Here is a 19,020-nt window from a genome sequence, read left to right on the forward strand (position 1 = left end):
ATCAACTATCCACAGAATAGGTGATCATTTTCTGATCGCTACGACCTCCACCGTTTGTGAGAACGGGGTTCCTGTACCGTAAGATCCTCCTCACTACTCTACTGCAGTGAGGGGGACATTGAATGGAGCGGCGGTCGAGCATGTGCGCTGCCACTCCATTTAAAGTCTATAGGATTGAATGAAATAGCCGAGTACAGCGCTCTGTTGTTTCTGTCATTCTCATATATATTGAATGATGCGGAAGACGCGTGATCGGCCACCGCTCCATTCAAACTCCTCCTTACTGTGAGGGGTGCAGTGAGGAGGATCTGTGGGTTCGGTATCTCCATTCTCACGATCGGTGGAGCCCCCAGTGATCAGAAAACGATCACCTATCCTGGGAATAGGCGATCATTTATTCTGAGAAAACCCGTTTATACCCTTTTCTGCCTTCCTACTGAACAGGATGGATGAGAGGTGAAACTCACAAATCACAAATCGGAGGAGAGCTGCTGACTGACAAGGTTCTTCTGAAGGTTTTGGTTGGGAAATCCAACAGATATCCTCCAACAACCTCATGTGATGACTGACGGAAGGCGGACAATACTTCGTCCCCCTGGAGAAAAGCGGCATCAGAAATGTTTGGCAGGTGCCAATTGCCCACTTGTATTGGAGTATGCATGTATACACGGGAGCAGAAGAGGACAGCTGGCGGCTTTCAATATCTGCCTGGATGTCGAATAGTCCAAGATGTGTACAGCAACGTTATTGTGGTGGAGTAAAGTGTGCAGTCTGTACCGCATAGCAAAGAGGCTTTCCTACTATAAGAAGTGATGGCGTATTGTTTATGTCTGTGGGGTCATCATCGATGTCTAAAATGAGGAGTCCACGGTGCGGCGCCTAACCAGACCCCCACCTACCTCGAATTTTCTCTAAAGAACTCCCAACCTTGAACTGTATTAGAATTTCAACACAGTCCAATTCGCTTACATAGGGCTACGATCAAATTCCAGACGTAGCACCGGGTCAGCCCATTTCGGAGCGCCTTCAGCGGCGCTTTGGATGTCGCTGAGTTTTTGGCAATGTCAAAAAGACTTCAGCCATTTAGAACGGTCTTCATGTTGCACAAAAACAAATCTTAAGCTAGGATTATTAATAAATATGGCCTATAAAATTGATGTTCGTTTTGAAAAAACAAAAAAATAAATAGTGATCATTCAATTTTGTGTTTTCGGGCAAAACACAACTCTGGGATACCGCTGTGAACAATAACGCATAAAAATTTTTATTTTAATGGAGCCATTTGCAGCATGATGGCAGGGACTGTAAACTTCTGCAGTGCGGAGATCAACACAACTATGATCATTAACCCATCCCGCTCCATCTGACCAGTAAATATATACGAAGAGGGATGCAACGTAATTTCAATGAGGCCGGACCACAATTGTGCACCGTACAATGACTGGTCCAGAGTTTTTGCGGTCCGTATTAGCGGCCCCCACACGGCCCGGGTAAACCACGGTCGTGTGCAAGGACCGATAGAAGTAAACGGGTCCGCAATTCATCCGGACGCAAATACACGGCCGTGTGCATGAGGCCTAACAAAACAGCACACAGCAGCAATAGAGAACCAACATGAGGAGACCAATGGGGTGAAGCATTCTACAAAGTGCCCCCTCATGGACATCACCCTTGGATACCAGGCAACGAGATGAAAATCATTAATACTGTTGCCTCTGGAACGGCTGGATAACAGAGCAATGATGGCAGACCTGAGGCTTTCAATAGGCCTCCGGGTGCATCTGCCTGATGAAGACGCCAGTCCGGCGTTGAAACGCGTAGCATTGTTTACCTTGCTTTTATGCAATAAACCAACTGTTCATTCAACCAAGCAGCGCCTACAGTATCCCTCTTTTTTGTTTTATTTCTATGCATTCTATGTAAGGCAACTCCTCAAGGTGGTTGTGTTTGGGGATCGGCAGCAGCTTGTACCACATTGCATATAGCTGCCAGTATTTGCATTTGGATTGGGAAGCAATTTCCCCGAAAAACTTTACATCTTCTAACTCCATTCTGGCGCCGTGTCCTTTTTTACTTTTAATTATTTATTTATTATCCGGGTGCATCGGGGGAAAGAAGGACGGAACCGCATACCTCTGTCTAACCGCTCAGATGCCGCAGTCGCTATTGACCCGGTCATCTCAGGGGTTAAACCGACGGGATCGGAGTGATCTCCGATCATCTCGGCCATTGCAGGTGGGTGACAGCCGTTTGAAACTGGCACGCGCCATATTGAGATAACGCACATCCTCCGTCTTGCTAAGAGGTTAAAACTGTGCAAGGGAAAAAAGGAGCAGTTAACCATAACCAACAATCAGTTCCCAGAGCTTACTTCTCAGAGGCTCTGAGGCAGAACTGGAAAACCCAAGAAGTACATGTATCACTGCTTCACAAGCGGAAACCCCCTTTAACTAGATGACGGATATTACAAAAAAATGTGTAAAAAAAAACTGGGTGACAACCAAAAAGGCTGTCAATACAGATTTACCGGTAATAAGGAACGCAGATTTCATAGAGGCCTGAATGGCAAATGTAAGCGTTCGTTCACATCAGTGTTGCTTTCCGTTGAGGGTTTCCGTCTGAGCTTTCCGTCGGGGGAACCCCGCAACGGAAAGGCAAACGGAAACCTTAGCTTCCGTTTGCATGACCTTTGATCTCAATGGTGACAGATACTTTGCTAATGGTTTCCGTTTGTCACCGTTGTGGCCGGCTTCCGTTGATTGGACTGAGTCAATAGCGCAGTCGACGCAACCCCTCAACGCAAAGCAACGCTGATGTGAACAGGCCCTAAGTCTTACTGCATACCTAGCTAGATTTGCTACCGATGATGGAGCGGTGACGGACGCCACCCGGTTTTCCCAGACATGAGTGTACTGGGGATTTTATTTTAGGGGAAAACGCTGTATGGAGGCCGGCCGCTCGTAACTTGAAGAAGAATGCCACTTCTTAATAAGATTTTTCTTTTTGTCTGTGTGCTTGAGCAAGTTTGTCAATAATCCCTAGAAAACCTATTGTGTAGGAACGTGCCCAAAACAGAACGCGACTTATCTCCAATACCATCCTACAAAGGCATCTGAAATAAGCAAAAAAGCAATGTGTCAGATCAGTGAACAGGAAACCGGACGACCAACTTTACATCGTGTCCAGATGAGGCAAGAAGAAGAATAAAACGAAATAATAAATAGAAGAAAACAAATAAATTGATAAATCATAATAAATAATAATTAGAAGAAAACAAATAATAAATATTATCCCTTTGGAGACACAGATAATCTTTTTTTCCATATTTGTTATTCCATCGCATTCCAAGAATCATAACATTTTTATTTTTTTGTCGACTTGGCCGTACTATTTAGGGCCTGTTCACATCAGCGTTCGTGTTCCGTTCATCTTTTCCGTCAAAGGAACCGATGAACGGAAGGCTGACTGGAAACTATCGCTTCCTTTTGCATTACTATTGATTTCAATGGTAAGGCTTCAGTTTGTGTGTTTGTTTGTTTCCGTTCCGTAAAGTGTCCGTTTTATTTACGGAAACAATAGCGTAGTCGTCGGAAACTTTACAGAATGGGAACAAACTGAAACGGAAGCATTATTATTGAAATCAACGGTAATGCAAACAGAAGCGTTAGTTTCCATCCATCGGTTCCACTGACTGAAAGGTTGAATGGAACCGATGAATGGAATCCGACCGCTGATGTGAACAGGCCCTTAAAGGGGTTGTCCACCTTCTGACAACTGATGACCTATCCACCGGATAGGTCATCAGTATATCATCGGTGCAGGTCAGACACACGGACCCCACACTGATAAGCCGCTCCTGTGGCCTGTGGGCACCGGATGTTATGGCACATAATGCTATGTACTGAGCAGGAAGCAGTTGGCTCCGTACATAGCATAGCGGCCGTGCTGCAGCTCTGCTCCTATTCACTTGAATACAATGTTGCAGCCCGGCCGCTATTCCGTGGCCGGAGCCAACTGCTTCCAGCATGTACGTCCGGTGCACGGAGGCACCGGACCAGCTGATCTGTGCGGGGTTCGGGTGTCGGACCCCCACAGATCATGAGGTCATCGGTACATTTTTTTAATCTTTTTCTACTCTCTCTACTACTATATTCGAGACCCATAACTTTTTTTTATTTTGAGGACTTGTTTTTTGCGGGGCGAGCTGTAGTTTTTATTGGTACAATTTTGGAGTCATCGATTCGGTTTATAAAAGGAAGCCATGACACCGGGATATTTTTTTTGGGGACGACAGATCCGAACAGTGACCAACAGACTATTGACTTGTAGTGGCATCCATCATGATTCAGTCATTTTGAAAGCAAAACTTTTTTTTTTGCTGCTGCTCCAATAAACAGACAAAAAAAAAAAGCTATAAAACGTTAACGTGAGTTTACCATTTCTTGCGCAATTACAGAGATGTAGCAGTGACCAGCGTCTGACCGGAAGATGCACCAGCCATTAATTTTAAAGGCTGCTAGAAAACCGGGTACCACCAATTTTTACCCTCTAGTGACAGCCATGTTGTAGACTAAATTTGTGAGTTGGTATGCTGGAAATGTAAAAAAATATATATATATATATTTTAGATGGATAAACATGCATACTTAGTTTCTTGGCGGCCTCAAGGGCTTCAGTGGCGTTGTCAGCGACAAAGAACCTCTGTACAGTGACCCCGTAATCGGCCATCAGTTTCTTGCTCTGGTATTCCTGCAGATTCAGCCATCTTCTTGTGGTCACTTGGGCACCCTAAAAATAAAAATAGGACATTTTAGCAATCTCCCCTTTTGTTATGGTTTGCTAATTGGTCTCTGATCGGACGACGTCAGCGCTCGTTACGGCCGGCGTAGCCATGCGACTGTTAGGGTATGTTCACACGCTGAGAGGCAGTTACGTGTGAAAACACAGACTGTTAACAGCTGCCTCGTTTCACACGTAAATGCTCCTCCTCGTAATTTACGAGGCGTCTCAGACGCTCGTAAACCTTGAGCCGTGCTTCATTGATTTCAATGAAGAACGGCTCAAATTACGTGGCAAAGAAGTGCCCTGCACTTCTTTGCCGAGGCAGTCAATTTACGGGTCGTCGTTTGACAGCTGTCAAACGACGACTCGTAAATAACAGGTCGTCTGCACAGTACGTCGGCAAACCCATTCAAATGAATGGGCAGATGTTTGCCGACGTATTGCAGCCCTATTTTCAGACGTAAAACGAGGCATAATACGCCTCGCATACGTCTGAAATTTGGCCGTGTGAACATACCCTTAGACTGAGTAATGGTAATTCAGGTTTTCAAGGTGTCAAGTATTGATAGTATAGAAAATTTCATAATCTTTTTTTTTTAATCAGTTCAAGTTTATTAAACAAATAACCACATCATTACAGGTCATTATGCAATCAACCAAATTAATACATCAGTACTTTACAGACCCAAGAATGTATTACCCTCATAACAATGCTCCCTACCCCCAGCCGTCCTTTTCGCTACAGGTTTCCATGCCCTATCCCCCACTCTTCCAGATTTCCAATCCCCTCCTCTCTCCAACTCCCTATGAACTCCCCTCCCTCCGTACTTCAAGACCCTAGTGTGGAGCCCCTCCTCCCCTATCAGACCTCTACAGTGCCCCATGTGACAGTGTAGTCCCCTTGACCCTCTTGCCAGCTTAGCCTAGAAGAGTCGCGCGGTGTCAGGAGTTCCGAGGAAGCACACCCAGAGTGATCTATCCAACTAGCCCATTGCTTTTCAAATTTATTCTTGGACCCCCTTTTGGAGTATATCCTGTACTCCATCAGGACCTGATGGTTAATTGCACTTATAATTTCCTGTTTCGAGGGTGGTTCCGCATCCAGCCAGTGTTTGGCAATGCCCTTCCTAACCTGATATAGTATTTTCGCAATTGCCAAGCAATGTAGCCTATCCCCTTCCAAATCTCCAACATACCCTAGCAACATTACCATGGGATCAAAAGGAATCTGTACCTGGAACAGTTGCCCCAGTAACTCCGATATTTCTGTCCATAGAGTCCCCAAGATCCCACATGACCAGAACATGTGAAAGATGTCCGCTTTTTCGTCTGGGCACCGAGGGCATCTGGCATCCGCCCTTAATCCCATGCTTTTCAGAACACAGGGGGTCCTATATACCCTATGTATCAAAAATAATTGGGACCTCCTGTGCGCTACATTAAGAGACAGAGTACATGATGACGCCAAGACAGCCTCCCAGCGTTCCTCGGGAATAGGGCCCACATCTTTCCCACTTAGCCATGACTGGCGCCTTAAGATCCCCCAGATGTTCTGGCAGTAGCCTGCGATAGACCAACGAAATCAACCCACGTGATGTAACCGCTTTTGCGACATGTTCCAACACTCCCGTTGCATGAATCGTCAGGTCTACCCTTGCAGCTTGCGTCTGTACCGCATGCCGAATCTGCAGATACCGATAAAACATGTGGGAGTCCAGCTGAAACCCCTCCCTTCGTTGCTGAAAGGATTTGAATGTGTCCCCCTCATACAACTGCCTCAATCTAATAATGCCTCACTGTTCCCATCCCTGCATCCCTTCCAATGAGTACAATTCCCACAGATAGGGGTTCAACCAAAGTGGGGTATATTTATTGCATTCCCCTATCCCCAACAATTGCTTGCATTGCCACCATATCTTATGTATTAGAAGCAGGGTGGGTCGATTACTCGCCAGCCTCTTATAACTGTGTGCTTCCAGTCCTGCCAGCGGATTTTCCCCACCCCCCAGATATGCTAAAATACGTGCACATGACCCCCAGGTTTCCTCCCGCTCCCACCCCCAGAAGTGCTGACACTGAGCAGCCAAGTAATACACCCATGCATTGGGTAGAGCCAGACCCCCCCCCCCCCCTCCGAAAATTTCATAATCTAGTATCAATGGGACATGATAGGTGCAAGATTAACAGATTTTCTGGATTATTATAGGATCATAGAAAAGTACATCATTGTAAGGGTAGAGAACCTTCAGAAAGAAAGTGCACTTATTTTTTACTTTGAGGACTGTTTTTTTAGAATCTTATTTTCTCTGTTCAGACCTCAGTGTCTCAGTGATTGGCTGCAGCAGTCACGTGTTTTGATGTGACATCATCGCTGCAGCTCAGAAAACAAAGACCGGCGGCGAGCACTTGGCACCGGAGCGGCATGGGATTTAAAAGGCAAGTAAAGCTGCTTTCATTATTTTATGCTTCCTTCCCCCCCCCCCCCCCCCTCCTGGCCTGTTTTTTTTTTCATGATCCCGGACAACCCCTTTAAATAGAAAAATCAAGCAAATTTGCAAATAGTCTTGATTATAAATCTCTTACCATTATGCTTATACAGCTACTATGCAGACCTGTGTCTCCATGGTTACAGACTACAACCAAACCCTGTGTAGTCTGATGATGCAATCATGTGTTACTCCACGCCCTCTGCCCTCTCTTCTCGCTAACCTAAAGACAGATGCAGAGACGGCAGAGGGATGGAAGGAACACAATTTTATTAATCAAGCGTTTGAATGGGATCACACGTTGCAGTTTTTGCCATGGTATCCGCAAATGTAGCAAAAATACCAAATTTTCACAAAACCACTATGTGTGAACACAACCTAAGAAGGATTTCTATGCCAACATATTATAGAAAGTTTCCTTAGACACAAAGCCCCGGAAATCGAACAACTCTATGCCCATTTATTGCTGGGTACAATCTGGCCAGAACACCACTAAAAAGTAGATACCGGACCACGGCCTTCAAGGGATTGTCCCACCAAAATAATTTATCGCCTATCCACAGGTTAGGATCGCTGCGGGTACAACTGCTTGTAACCCCAGTGATCATAAGAACGGAGGGTCCCGTTTCCACCGTTTGAATGGAGTGGTGGTCACACGTGTGTGCAATACCGTTTCATTTACTCTTTATGGGACTGAAACAGTCGACCGAGCCTATTTCCGTCAGTCCCATAGAGAATACATAGAGCTGTAGTGCGCACACGTGACCATTGATCCATTTAAATGGGGGACATGGGACACTCACTCATAATGGCTGAGGTTCCCCACAGTCGCACCCGCTGCGATTATACATTTATCACCCTTTACGCAGATGTCTCACTGTTATAAGTATATGTTCTTTAAATTGTGACAGCACCACGACATTTTAGTTATTTTTCAAACCCAACGATAGAAATTCTAAAAACGGATTTAAAAATTTGACAAAGCCACGGGCAGAGTTTTATTGCAAATATAGTTTCTAAGTAATTTTAAGCAAACTGTAAAATAGATTTTTTTCCCTCATCCGTTTGAGGTCTCTTTACTTAAAACTGTACAAGCGAAGAAATTCCTATAACAAACTATTGTAATAAAGGGCATTTTTATCGATGGACTGCGTAGAACGTTATTAATTGCGGCGGTGTATATTGCAGCCAGAATTATTTCTGTATCCTGTAGAAGAGCGAAGTAAAATATATGAAATTGTTCGGTTATTTCTTGCTAAGAATGAAAAAAATTTAATAAAAACAAAAAAAAAATAAAAATAAAAACTTACTGACCCATAAAACACGCCTTGCGTCGTCAAAACAATAAAAAAAAAAAGTAACTGTAAAATAAAAAAAGCGAGCCTTAAAGTTTTATGATTGCAAATGTTCAGCATTTCAAATCTATTTGTAAGGAAAGGTTGATCATAAAACTTGGCTTTAAGCGATTCCACAGCTAGAACACGTTAAATCTGAAAACGACATCTCTTCCTTGTCACAAAAGCCTGGAGCGCAAAGTACAACATCTGTGAAGACTCAGACGGCCGTGGTCTGTCCCAGCTGGCAACGTGTATTGTTAACTCTTCGCCTGCAGGAAAAAGGACAGGTAAGGAAGGGTAGAGGGTCTACGGAGAAGCCGGCACTGCCTGGCAACCCCCAGATCTTTTCAGATTTTCCATTCCACAGCACTTAAAAGACGACCGAAAAGTGAAAAACAACATTCGTTCTCCACAGAAAGAGAATGTAGCATTTAAGGGCCAGTTCACACTGAGTTTTTTTGACGCGGAAACCGCGCCAAAAAACGGACGAAAATGCCTCCCATTGATTTCGAAGGGAGGCGGAGGAGTTTTTTTTCCCCGTGAGTGGAAAAACCGTCTCGCGGGAAAAAGGGACATGCCCTATCTTCGGACGTTTACGTCTCTTACCTCCCATTGACATCAATGGAAGGCAGAGAAAGCATATTTTGCGGCGTTTTATGCCCGCGGCGCTCAATGGCCGCGGGTGAAAAACGCAGCGAAAGTCGGCGTGCAGGTAGATTTTCCTCCTGCAAAAAACTCTGTGTGAACCCAGCCTAACACTCCACTGCGGATAAAAGATAGATCAAAAAAATATAGTGTGTGTGTGAGTGTGAGTGTGAGTGTGTGTGTTCACGCGGCGGACAATTTGCTGCAGATTCCGCTGCAAAATTCCACCTCCCATTAATTTCAATGGGAGTTGGACGCTTCTTTTTCCCGCTAGCTGATTATTATTTTTTTTCAGCGAACTGGAAAAATAAGCGCCCTGATCGATCTTCAAGTGGATTCCGCCCGAACCTCCCATTGAAGTAAAATGAGAAGGAAAAATTCTGCAGCGGATCCCACCACTCTAAATCCACAGTGTGAACAGGGCCTTAGTCTTAAAGGAGTTGTCCGGTTAAAGTTATTTTTGTTGTATAATTTCAAGTTATATCATTTTTAAATATACATTCTGTATTAACTCCTCCTAACTCCTTTTTAAGATCTCTGCTTGCTGTTACGCAGTAGGAACCTTCAGTGTTTAAAATCCTGTCCATGGTCATGTGATGTTCACAGGTGCTGGATCGTTATGAGACACAGCTCCGAAACACATACTGTAACAAGCCGAGCACCTGTGTCCATCACATGACCATGTAACAAGCCGAGCACCTGTCATCACATGACCATGTAACAAGCCGAGCACCTGTGTCCATCACATGACCATGTAACAAGCCGAGCACCTGTGTCCATCACATGACCATGTAACAAGCCGAGCACCTGTGTCCATCACATGACCATGTAACAAGCCAAGCACCTGTCATCACATGACCATGTAACAAGCCAAGCACCTGTCATCACATGACCCTGGACAAGATTATATCCACTGGAATCAAACAATGAACGTTCCTACTAAATAACAAGCAGAGATCTTGAAAACCCGAGGAATTAATACAGAAAGTATATTGGAAGATTGTAGAACTTTAAATTATACAAAAGAAATAACATGCATTTGCTAAAACCAGAAAAACCCCTTTAATGAAAACTTACAGGCTCATTTGTAGAAGAGCTTTTCCCATCTTAAACGTTTACAGCATATCCACAGGCTATGCCATAAATGCCTGATACGTGCGTGACCCCGGTTCTCTTATTTACGGTTACCGCAGTCCCCAATAAGTTCACTGGCGAGGTAGCCGCATTGAAGTTTATGGGAGTCACAGCTTGCTCAGTTCTTTTTAACTCTCAGCCTTTAATGCAGCCAGCTCTCCACTGAATTCTATAGTGACTGCAGCCAGTAGCGGTCCCAGGACCCCAGAGGTGGGACCCGCACCTATCCGGCACTATTGGTATATCCTATAGATATGCTATAAATGCTAAAGGGTAACTTCAATGTTCAACAAACTTCTGACAAGTCAGAATTTTTGATTGGTGGGGGTCCGAGCACGGAGGTCCCCACCAATCACTAAAACGAACCGGCTGACGCACTCGTGTGAGCACTCAGCCGCTTCGTTTCGGTGCGGCTTTTTCCGGAAAGCCGATGTGTCGGAGTACGGGCTCATAGACTTTCTATTGGGCCCGTATTCAGAGACATTGCTTTCCGGAAAAAGCCGAACTGACACGAAGCGGCTGAGCGCTCACACGAGTGCTTCTGCCGCTTCGTTCTAGCGATTGGTCGGGGTCCCAGCGCTCGGACCCCCACTATGACATGTCAGAAGTTTGTCAAACGTTTAGTTACCCTTTAAAAAAACGGGAACACCCCAATAAGTTTTAGTCCAGGCCATACAAGCCGTGAAAGCAGTATGTGCCATCATGAAATATACACAGAACTGTAAAAATGTTATCAAGCCTGACCACCGAGAACGACAGTATGACAGCCAACGCCTGATGCTACCCAGCAGATATTGGCAAAAACAGTAATGTACTCACTAAACACCCACAGTAATTGGAAGATATAAATGGGGCTCTGGGGCTTCCAAAAGCTAGAGATGTTCTACAGAAAGAAGAACATTCAGACACAGGAGAGCAGCCAAATCTCACTGGCCAACTCCAACATACGTCACCACTGAAGGGTTATGACTGGGGAGAGGATTAGAGAAAAAAAATATATATCGTAAAAGAATTTGCTAATTAAATTAGGTTTTACGAATAAATATATATATATATATATATATATATATATATATATATATAATGTACATAATCAGAGTAACTCTGTAAACACATTACAATACTTATCTTGTACTTATCCTGATCTACAGCCTGTAATATACTCCAGAGCTGCACTCACAATTCTGCTATTTCTGTTGGTGGTTTTCCCAAATCAGATAACAGTACGGTGAACGGTGTAAGAACTACACTATTCCGAATTTAAATCACCAGAGAAAAAGATAGCCAGCAGGGAATGCTGGGAGATTTCAGCTCTGAAGACTGCAGAATTAGGAAATTCAGGCTCTGGAGTAAATAAAAGCATGTAACTCAGAATCCGTACAAAATAAGTCATGTCAAGTATCTACACAGTTAACCAAATTGTCATGGAGATGGAAACGGTGAAATGATGTTCAAAGGTGACCATGGGATTAAAGAGAACCTGTAAGCTACATTATGGGTAGCAGAAAGTTGCTGACAGGTTCACTTTAAAGCCCTTAAACATCATTTCACAGTTCTCCTCACCAATTGGGAGAACAGAGGTCCCATGACCACCTTTAGCCCATTTATGGCTGCTGCAGTCTCCACTCACCCTCGGTCTCTCGACAGGTGAGGGTCTCGGAGGTGGAACCTGTACTTATCACACGTGGATATACCATAAAATGTTTATGATGGGATAACCCTTTTAAGAACAGGTCTCTATGTCTAATAACCAAGGAAGTTTCTCAAAACATAATCGTGCATCTATCCAGTATCAGCGCTCGCCTGGTAATGAGGAACGCCGACCCGGCTGTAGCGCTGCCCTGACATTCCTCGTCATGCTCCCAATAAGAGTTTCAATTGGTTTACTTGGGGTGGAATTAGTAGTTTATCACAATTATATGTGGTTATAGGGGGGAGTGTTAAACATGTTAACACGGATTGGCCTCTTTGTAAGGGGTCGGGTGTATTTATACCGGTTATGTTCACTATATGTTTATGCTTGAGATACTCCAACGAGGTCGAAACGTAGCCTTTGTATTATTGGGCTGTGTGAATAAACACCTACAATTTATGCCATAATGGATGCGGTCTTTGAATATTTTGCCTATCCACAGGAAAGGTGATGTGTTTGATCGCCGAGGGTCCCACCGATCAAGAGAACAGAGGCATGCGCTCCGCCGCTCCATGCATTCTCTATGACAGACGAGCACAGCGATCAAACATACATCACCGATCCTGTGATAAGTTGACGTGGGGGGGTAGCCCTTTATTAAATAATGTGCGGAGGAGGAAAGATCGACGAACAATTATCCCTTATACGTAGCAGCATATTTTCAGACAGATCCAAGGGAGGTGCAGATTGGAATACCCACTTATATACAAGAGAAGGGTAAAAGGTAAAACAGAAGAACTTCAGCACTTTTTTGCAGGAACTAGTTTGTACAGTCAGTAACAAGATAATAAGTGCAGATTGCTTCTGGGGGAGGCAGAAATAAGTGTGGGAAGTCCTCAGCTCCACACGTCTGCTCCACCATATGTACAGCACCACACAGATCCCACAGCTCTGCAGGCTTTACACATTTCATCTGGACAAGATTTCATTTCAACGGAAAAAGCAAAAAGTCTTCACTATAAATACCATGACGTCCGTCTATTTTTTACAGAAGGTCAGGGCTCAGGTACATTAATACATCAAATATAGTACACAATTCATACCGGCACTCTAGTACTGGCTTTATTTTTTGTTATCAGCCCTGTTGCAGACACATAGACATAGACACACACACACACACACACACACACACACACACACACACACACACACAGTCTACATTATACTCCGCAGCTCTTGGGTCCTTACACATAAGATACACCACCACACGGACGATGCCGTCACACGCTACTGTACTGTGTCATGTACTGGGTCTATCACAGTTATCAGTCTTAGCGTTCTTCTAAAGAGATACTTGGTGAACATCAGAATTTCTCACGTAATCACGATGTGACGCGTCTTGTAGGTTTCTGAATAATAAATCAGGAAGATTGTGCCTGGTTCGATGCAGAGCAAAAATCCAGGAATGGACTTGGGTGACAACTCCAAATCTTCTTAGCCCAGTGTATTCTGCTGTGGTCACTAAATATTTAAAGTTGCTTCCAGTTTACTGAAAAGGGGGTAAATCTAATTCCGACCAATCATCATTTATGCCCCTCCCTGCAGCTGCCTGGAGTTTGAATACTGCCTGTGACATGAATGCTGCTGCACAGAGAACAGTGTGAGGCCTCTCCTGGGCCTTCATCTGTGGCTCTCAAACGTCCTTTCAATTCGGAATGATTTATACTAGGGCTTCTCAAACTTTTTCTACTTGGCCTCACCAGTCAATCCATGGGGATGCCGGGGCCTCACCAGCGAACAAATACTACCGTGCAGCGCCAATATGACCTCTGTAGCAGTCTAGAAACAAATCCTGCAGTCCTACTCCATTTCATCAGTTCCAGACTTCTAGGTAACGAACATTCGGTAGTTCAGCAATAAGTAGGGGACTAGAGGATCAGAATACATAGGGTTTGTTACCAGTCTGTAGCCATAGAGATGGAAACATGTCTGCATAAGAGCTGTATACACAAAACAGTCAATTTTTAGTCAAGCCTATTTGCAAAACCACTAAATTTTTTATTTTAGACACATTGGAACAAAAACATTGTTTGCAAACGTGTAAATACCCTCTAAAAAGAAAACGACACCTTCCTTTTATTATTATTGCGGATTCACCAGTTAGGCTCCGTTTACCATTTCTGTCAGACCAGTTCTGGACGTATCCCACAACCTTAGGCTCCATGCACACGACCGTAGATTTAATCCGCAATTACGAATCCGTAGTTGCGGCTAAAATACGGACACATTCATTTCTATCGGCCGCGGACACCTTCCAGTATATTTATGGGTGTACGTCTGAGCTGCAAAAAAAAAGTACATGTCCTATTTGTCACATTCACGGATTCTGCCACGTCCGAACGTGCCCTATTGGTGTCAGCCAGGGTCTCCGGTATTTGTGATGGCAAGAATAGTGCTGAAAACTACGCTAATCTTGGAGTCAACAATATTGGTACCCTGACGGAAAGCGAAAAACGGTAATGTGACTTGTTGCTCTCCTCCATCTTCTATAGATTATCAAGAAACAAAATCCAGGCCGCGCTCTCCCATCACACAAGCCGCCACGTATACACCGTCCGGGCTCCTGTATCCTCAAGCCAAAGATTCACACGTAACCTTTTAAAATCAATTCTAAGTTTTTCTCCGCAGTAATTGTTATATTTTTCCCCCTCACGTCTTGGCATTTTACATCTCCACTGTCTCTGGCCTTTGCAGCTGTATAAGTAGTAACATGTAAGATGTAATAATGTTTCCCCTTATAAAACAAGGCAATGTGAACTTTCTCCTCTCTGCTCGGCAAGAAATAAAACGGATTTATTTTTCTTTTAAAAAAAAAAAATACTAATAAAAACTTTCCTGCATTTAGATATTGAAGATTAGGCCACAAATATATAGCGACAAAACTCATACACAGCTAATAAACCCTATATATGGATGACCACCTATAAACATCAGAGGGGGGGGGTCCAAGATTTAAAAAACGTCTCTCGCTTTGGGGGACTCAATGCGACCATGGTCAACTCATTAATTTGAATGGCCACCATGTAATTCCCCATTTCTCCTGCAGTGGCCACTGCCCGCAGCCTCCACCATTTGATAGCTGATCACTGGGGTTTTAAGCTGCCGGACCCTAAAATCTATAGGCCGGATGACTAATAGGCTTTCCAGGTAGGACATCCATTTAAAACGGTACTCCTACCTTAGACATTTACGGTATAGCCGCAGAATATGCCATAAATGTCTGATAGATGCAGGTTCCAGCTCTGGGGGGGGCCCACACATCACCAGAACGGGTTCACCGTACTCCTGTCCCGCCGCATCCAGGCAGAGAATTAATGGAGAGGAGGGTGCATATTAGCACAGCTCCCTTTATTGTTTCCTATGGGTGATATGGAAACAGCCGAACACGTGGCCAACTCTCCATTCAGATGACCCCCCCCCCCCCCATTCTGGAGTTAGGTGCGGGTCCCAAAGCTGGTACCCGCATCTAATAGACATTTATGCCATTTCCTGTGTATAAGGTGGGAATTCCCCTTTAGGTTGCCCAATAGACATTGAGTTTGTGTTAGTGTAGGACAGCCGTTCCACTGCTCTGAAGATAAGCGGCGGCATAGCTTCTGGAACGTGTACATATCCGTTTAATAGAGAAAATACGCACATTTGACTAAAGCCATTACTATGCCAACCGATAATCGGCCGGTGTAGCGAGCACCGATCAACGAGACATCGTTGATCAGCGATCGTTTGCTCCTGTCACACAGAGCTATGGATGGGGACGAGCGGTCGTTACTCCGATCGCTCGTCCCCATACATTGTTGTGTCGGCAGCGCGTACCCCTGTTTACACCTGTGCTGCCGACAACGATAATATTTCGCTTTTTTTAAACCAATACGATCAGCAGATAAACACTCGTCTGCCCGATAATCGCCCAGCGTAAAACCCCCTTAAGACAATCACACGTGTTATTGGACAGGCCCATTTTGGGGAGGGGTGTGACATTTGGTAATTCGTTAAAATTTACATAAAACTCACTAATGTACAACATTATGAAGTGATCGGAAATATACGTGGCATTTACAATAGATCCAACCACATGACTGTATTAATCCGCGAAATTCCCGAGCAGCCTGCCAGCAATCCAAGAGTCTCTCGTGGGCTCCGGCTCCATCGAGGGCTGCGGCACTAGATTAGTGGATTGTGTCGAATCTCCAGCAGCATAATTCAGAGGTATAATCATCAGAACAGAGTGGATCAATAAAACAAGCGCGAATACTTGAAGCATGAATCAAATTCGGCCTACACTCATTGTTACATGATTACCGGTGATTACATTCAGCCTGTTCCTGACTCGGACAATGTATCCCCATAGGCCCGCGACAAAAGGGATTTCTATAGCCTTAAAAAACAAAAGCCATTTGATTCTTTCTCCTCGAGCACAAAGGTGAACTGCCTGTAAATCAAAAATCGTCAGTAAAGAACAAACCGCATCTTGTGACCTTAAAGACTGGCTCGGCGGGCGTTTACCACCTACAATAAGTACCTGCCGTGTAGAATATCGCAGGCCCCTAATTTGCATTACATCTCTGCATGGGATTCAGCGATGTGTTTACTATGGAAGCACGCTCCCAGCTCCCGAAAACCCCAGGTAACGGATTCAGAGGAACATGTTCACAAGAGCGATCGTACGCTGTGCGTGTGTGAGAGGGAGGGGGGAGGAGAGCGAGCCGGTTTTGTTTGACACCTGCTATTCACAATAACACCGATCACATTCATCACTGGAAATAGTAGGTGTACGACACCTTTCTGAGACCTTTTATGCTGGGCTGTCAAGGGCGGCTTTACAAACCATCCTCGCGTTAACTAGTACACGCTGGCTCCAGACTGACGTTTAATTTCTAACGCTGGAACTTAACACTGGAGGTTTTTTGTTGATTTATAAACTGCTTTTTTTCCCCCCAGATAATGAAAAAACACATGACTTGCATTGTATGGAATAGGCAAATATAAAGGACAATTGGCCAACGTTTGACCAGAGTCTCGGAACCAAGTAGTAGCAGGTAAGGTTACATCTTGCTAATATAAAATGTCACTTAAAGAGGCTCTGTCACCAGATTAGAAGTGCCCTATCTCCTACATAATGTGATCTGCGCTGTCATGTAGATAACAACAGTGTTTTTTATTTTGAAAAACGATCATTTTTGAGCAAGTTATGAGCTAGTTTAGATTTATGCTAAAGAGTTTCTTAATGACCAACTGGGCGTGTTTTTACTTTTTACCAAGTGGGCGTTGTACAGAGGAGTGTATGAGGCTGACCAATCAGTGACCAATCAGCGTCATACACTTCTCATTGTTCCAGCCCATTGTTACAGCGTGATTGTGCAGTGAAAGAAGCTGGGCTGGAACAATGAGAAGTGTATGACGCTGATTGGTCACCGATTGGTCAGCCTCATACACTCCTCTGTACAACGCCCAGTTGGTAAATAGTAAAAACACGCCCAGTTGGTCATTAAGAAACTAATTAGCATAAATCTAAAATTGCTCATAACTTGCTCAAAAATGATCGTTTTTAAAAATATAAACCACTGCTGTTATATACAGTCCAGCGCCAATCAGATTATGTAGGAGACAGGGCACTTATAATGAAGATCTTAAAGAGATGGTCACCAGATTATGTCTAGTTAAAAAAAATATATATAAAAAATGATTGTGCTTTTAAAAAGGAACGCTAAACATAGACGCCAGACTAATTTGCCCGGCGAAGAGGGTAGAGAGGGGCGAAAAGAGGAGGGCAGAGGAGGGAAATGGCTGCTCTCCTGGGACACCTATAGAAGTCTTTATAGATTGCTCAGTTTTGATTGCAATATAAGGCAGAATAGGATCAAAGGAGAGAGAATCTGACTACTCTGCAATGGAATCCTTAACCAGGATTAGAAAAACATGGCCGCTTTCTTCCAGAAACCGCGCCATACCTGTCCACAGGTTGTGCGTGGTATTGCAGATTAGACACGTTCCCTTCAATTAAGCTGAGCTGCAATACCAAACAAGCCATTGACAGGTGTGGTGCCGTTTCTGGAAGAAAGCGGCCATGTTTTTCTAATCCTGGACAACCCCTTAAAGAAGTAGTTCGTTGTTACTTTTTCTTATTTCTCTACAGTTCCATTACAAGCCGCTTATGTCCTACTCATTTGCCTGGAACAACATCTGTGCACATGTTATCATTAATTTCTCATCCAACTCCCCTTCACGTGTACACGGGATGGGATCAGATCATTTCCAACGTAGTCAGAAGTCACGCGTCCCCCTCAACTTTTTTCCTTATAACAAACATTGAGATTGTGCCATTATACCAAAAAACAAGTCATGGAGCCCAAGCCCGTACACCTTTGCAGTCAATGAATCTAAATCTAATAATGAAGAAAGAAGTAAAATACAGATGAAAAAGGGGGGGGGGGGGGTATGACTACAGGATGAGACTACACACTTTGTTTGTAGTCTGTTACCATGGAGATGCATATTATTCTGTACATGAGCAGCTTCCTTTTTAGTTTTAAATGCATTGGGGCAATATTTACATACACTTTACAGGAAAACTATGGAGCACCGAAAATTTCCATAGCTCATTTATAGAACTAGACATCATATGAAGAGCACTCATGTTCCCAGGATAGGGTTCCACGGTCCTAACAATATTTGTATTTTACTGAAAAACTGATAAATTTAGTGGGTAATGGAGCCAACAGCGCTGCCGGTTAACAGACCAGTAACGGGGATCTGCAGCGTGTAATGATCATTAAACAGTGGGGAAAATGACTTCACCATTAAGCAGCTGTGCTTTATCTGCAGGGCGTTCATTACAGGGCGGTATCGGCCCGGAGGTCAGTCACATCACAGATGGCAGAAGACGACGCGGCATGGACTGCGGCTATAACACTGGTACAAGGAAATATAGAGGCACCTGATGTAG

At 44.2% G+C, this 19,020-nt stretch overlaps 1 protein-coding gene across 1 annotated transcript in view; it reads right to left on the reverse strand.

The window, feature by feature from the left end:
* SUCLG2 (succinate-CoA ligase GDP-forming subunit beta) overlaps positions 1–19,020 on the reverse strand; it is a 154,408-nt gene that overhangs the window by 116,933 nt on the left and 18,455 nt on the right. Inside the window, exon 2 of the mRNA XM_075832401.1 lies at positions 4,647–4,788. Within this exon, the coding sequence (XP_075688516.1) occupies positions 4,647–4,788 (142 nt within the window). The remainder of the gene's footprint in view (positions 1–4,646; positions 4,789–19,020) is intronic.

This window comes from Rhinoderma darwinii, chromosome 7, assembly GCF_050947455.1.
Source record: "Rhinoderma darwinii isolate aRhiDar2 chromosome 7, aRhiDar2.hap1, whole genome shotgun sequence".
NCBI classification, from domain to species: Eukaryota; Metazoa; Chordata; class Amphibia; order Anura; family Rhinodermatidae; genus Rhinoderma; species Rhinoderma darwinii.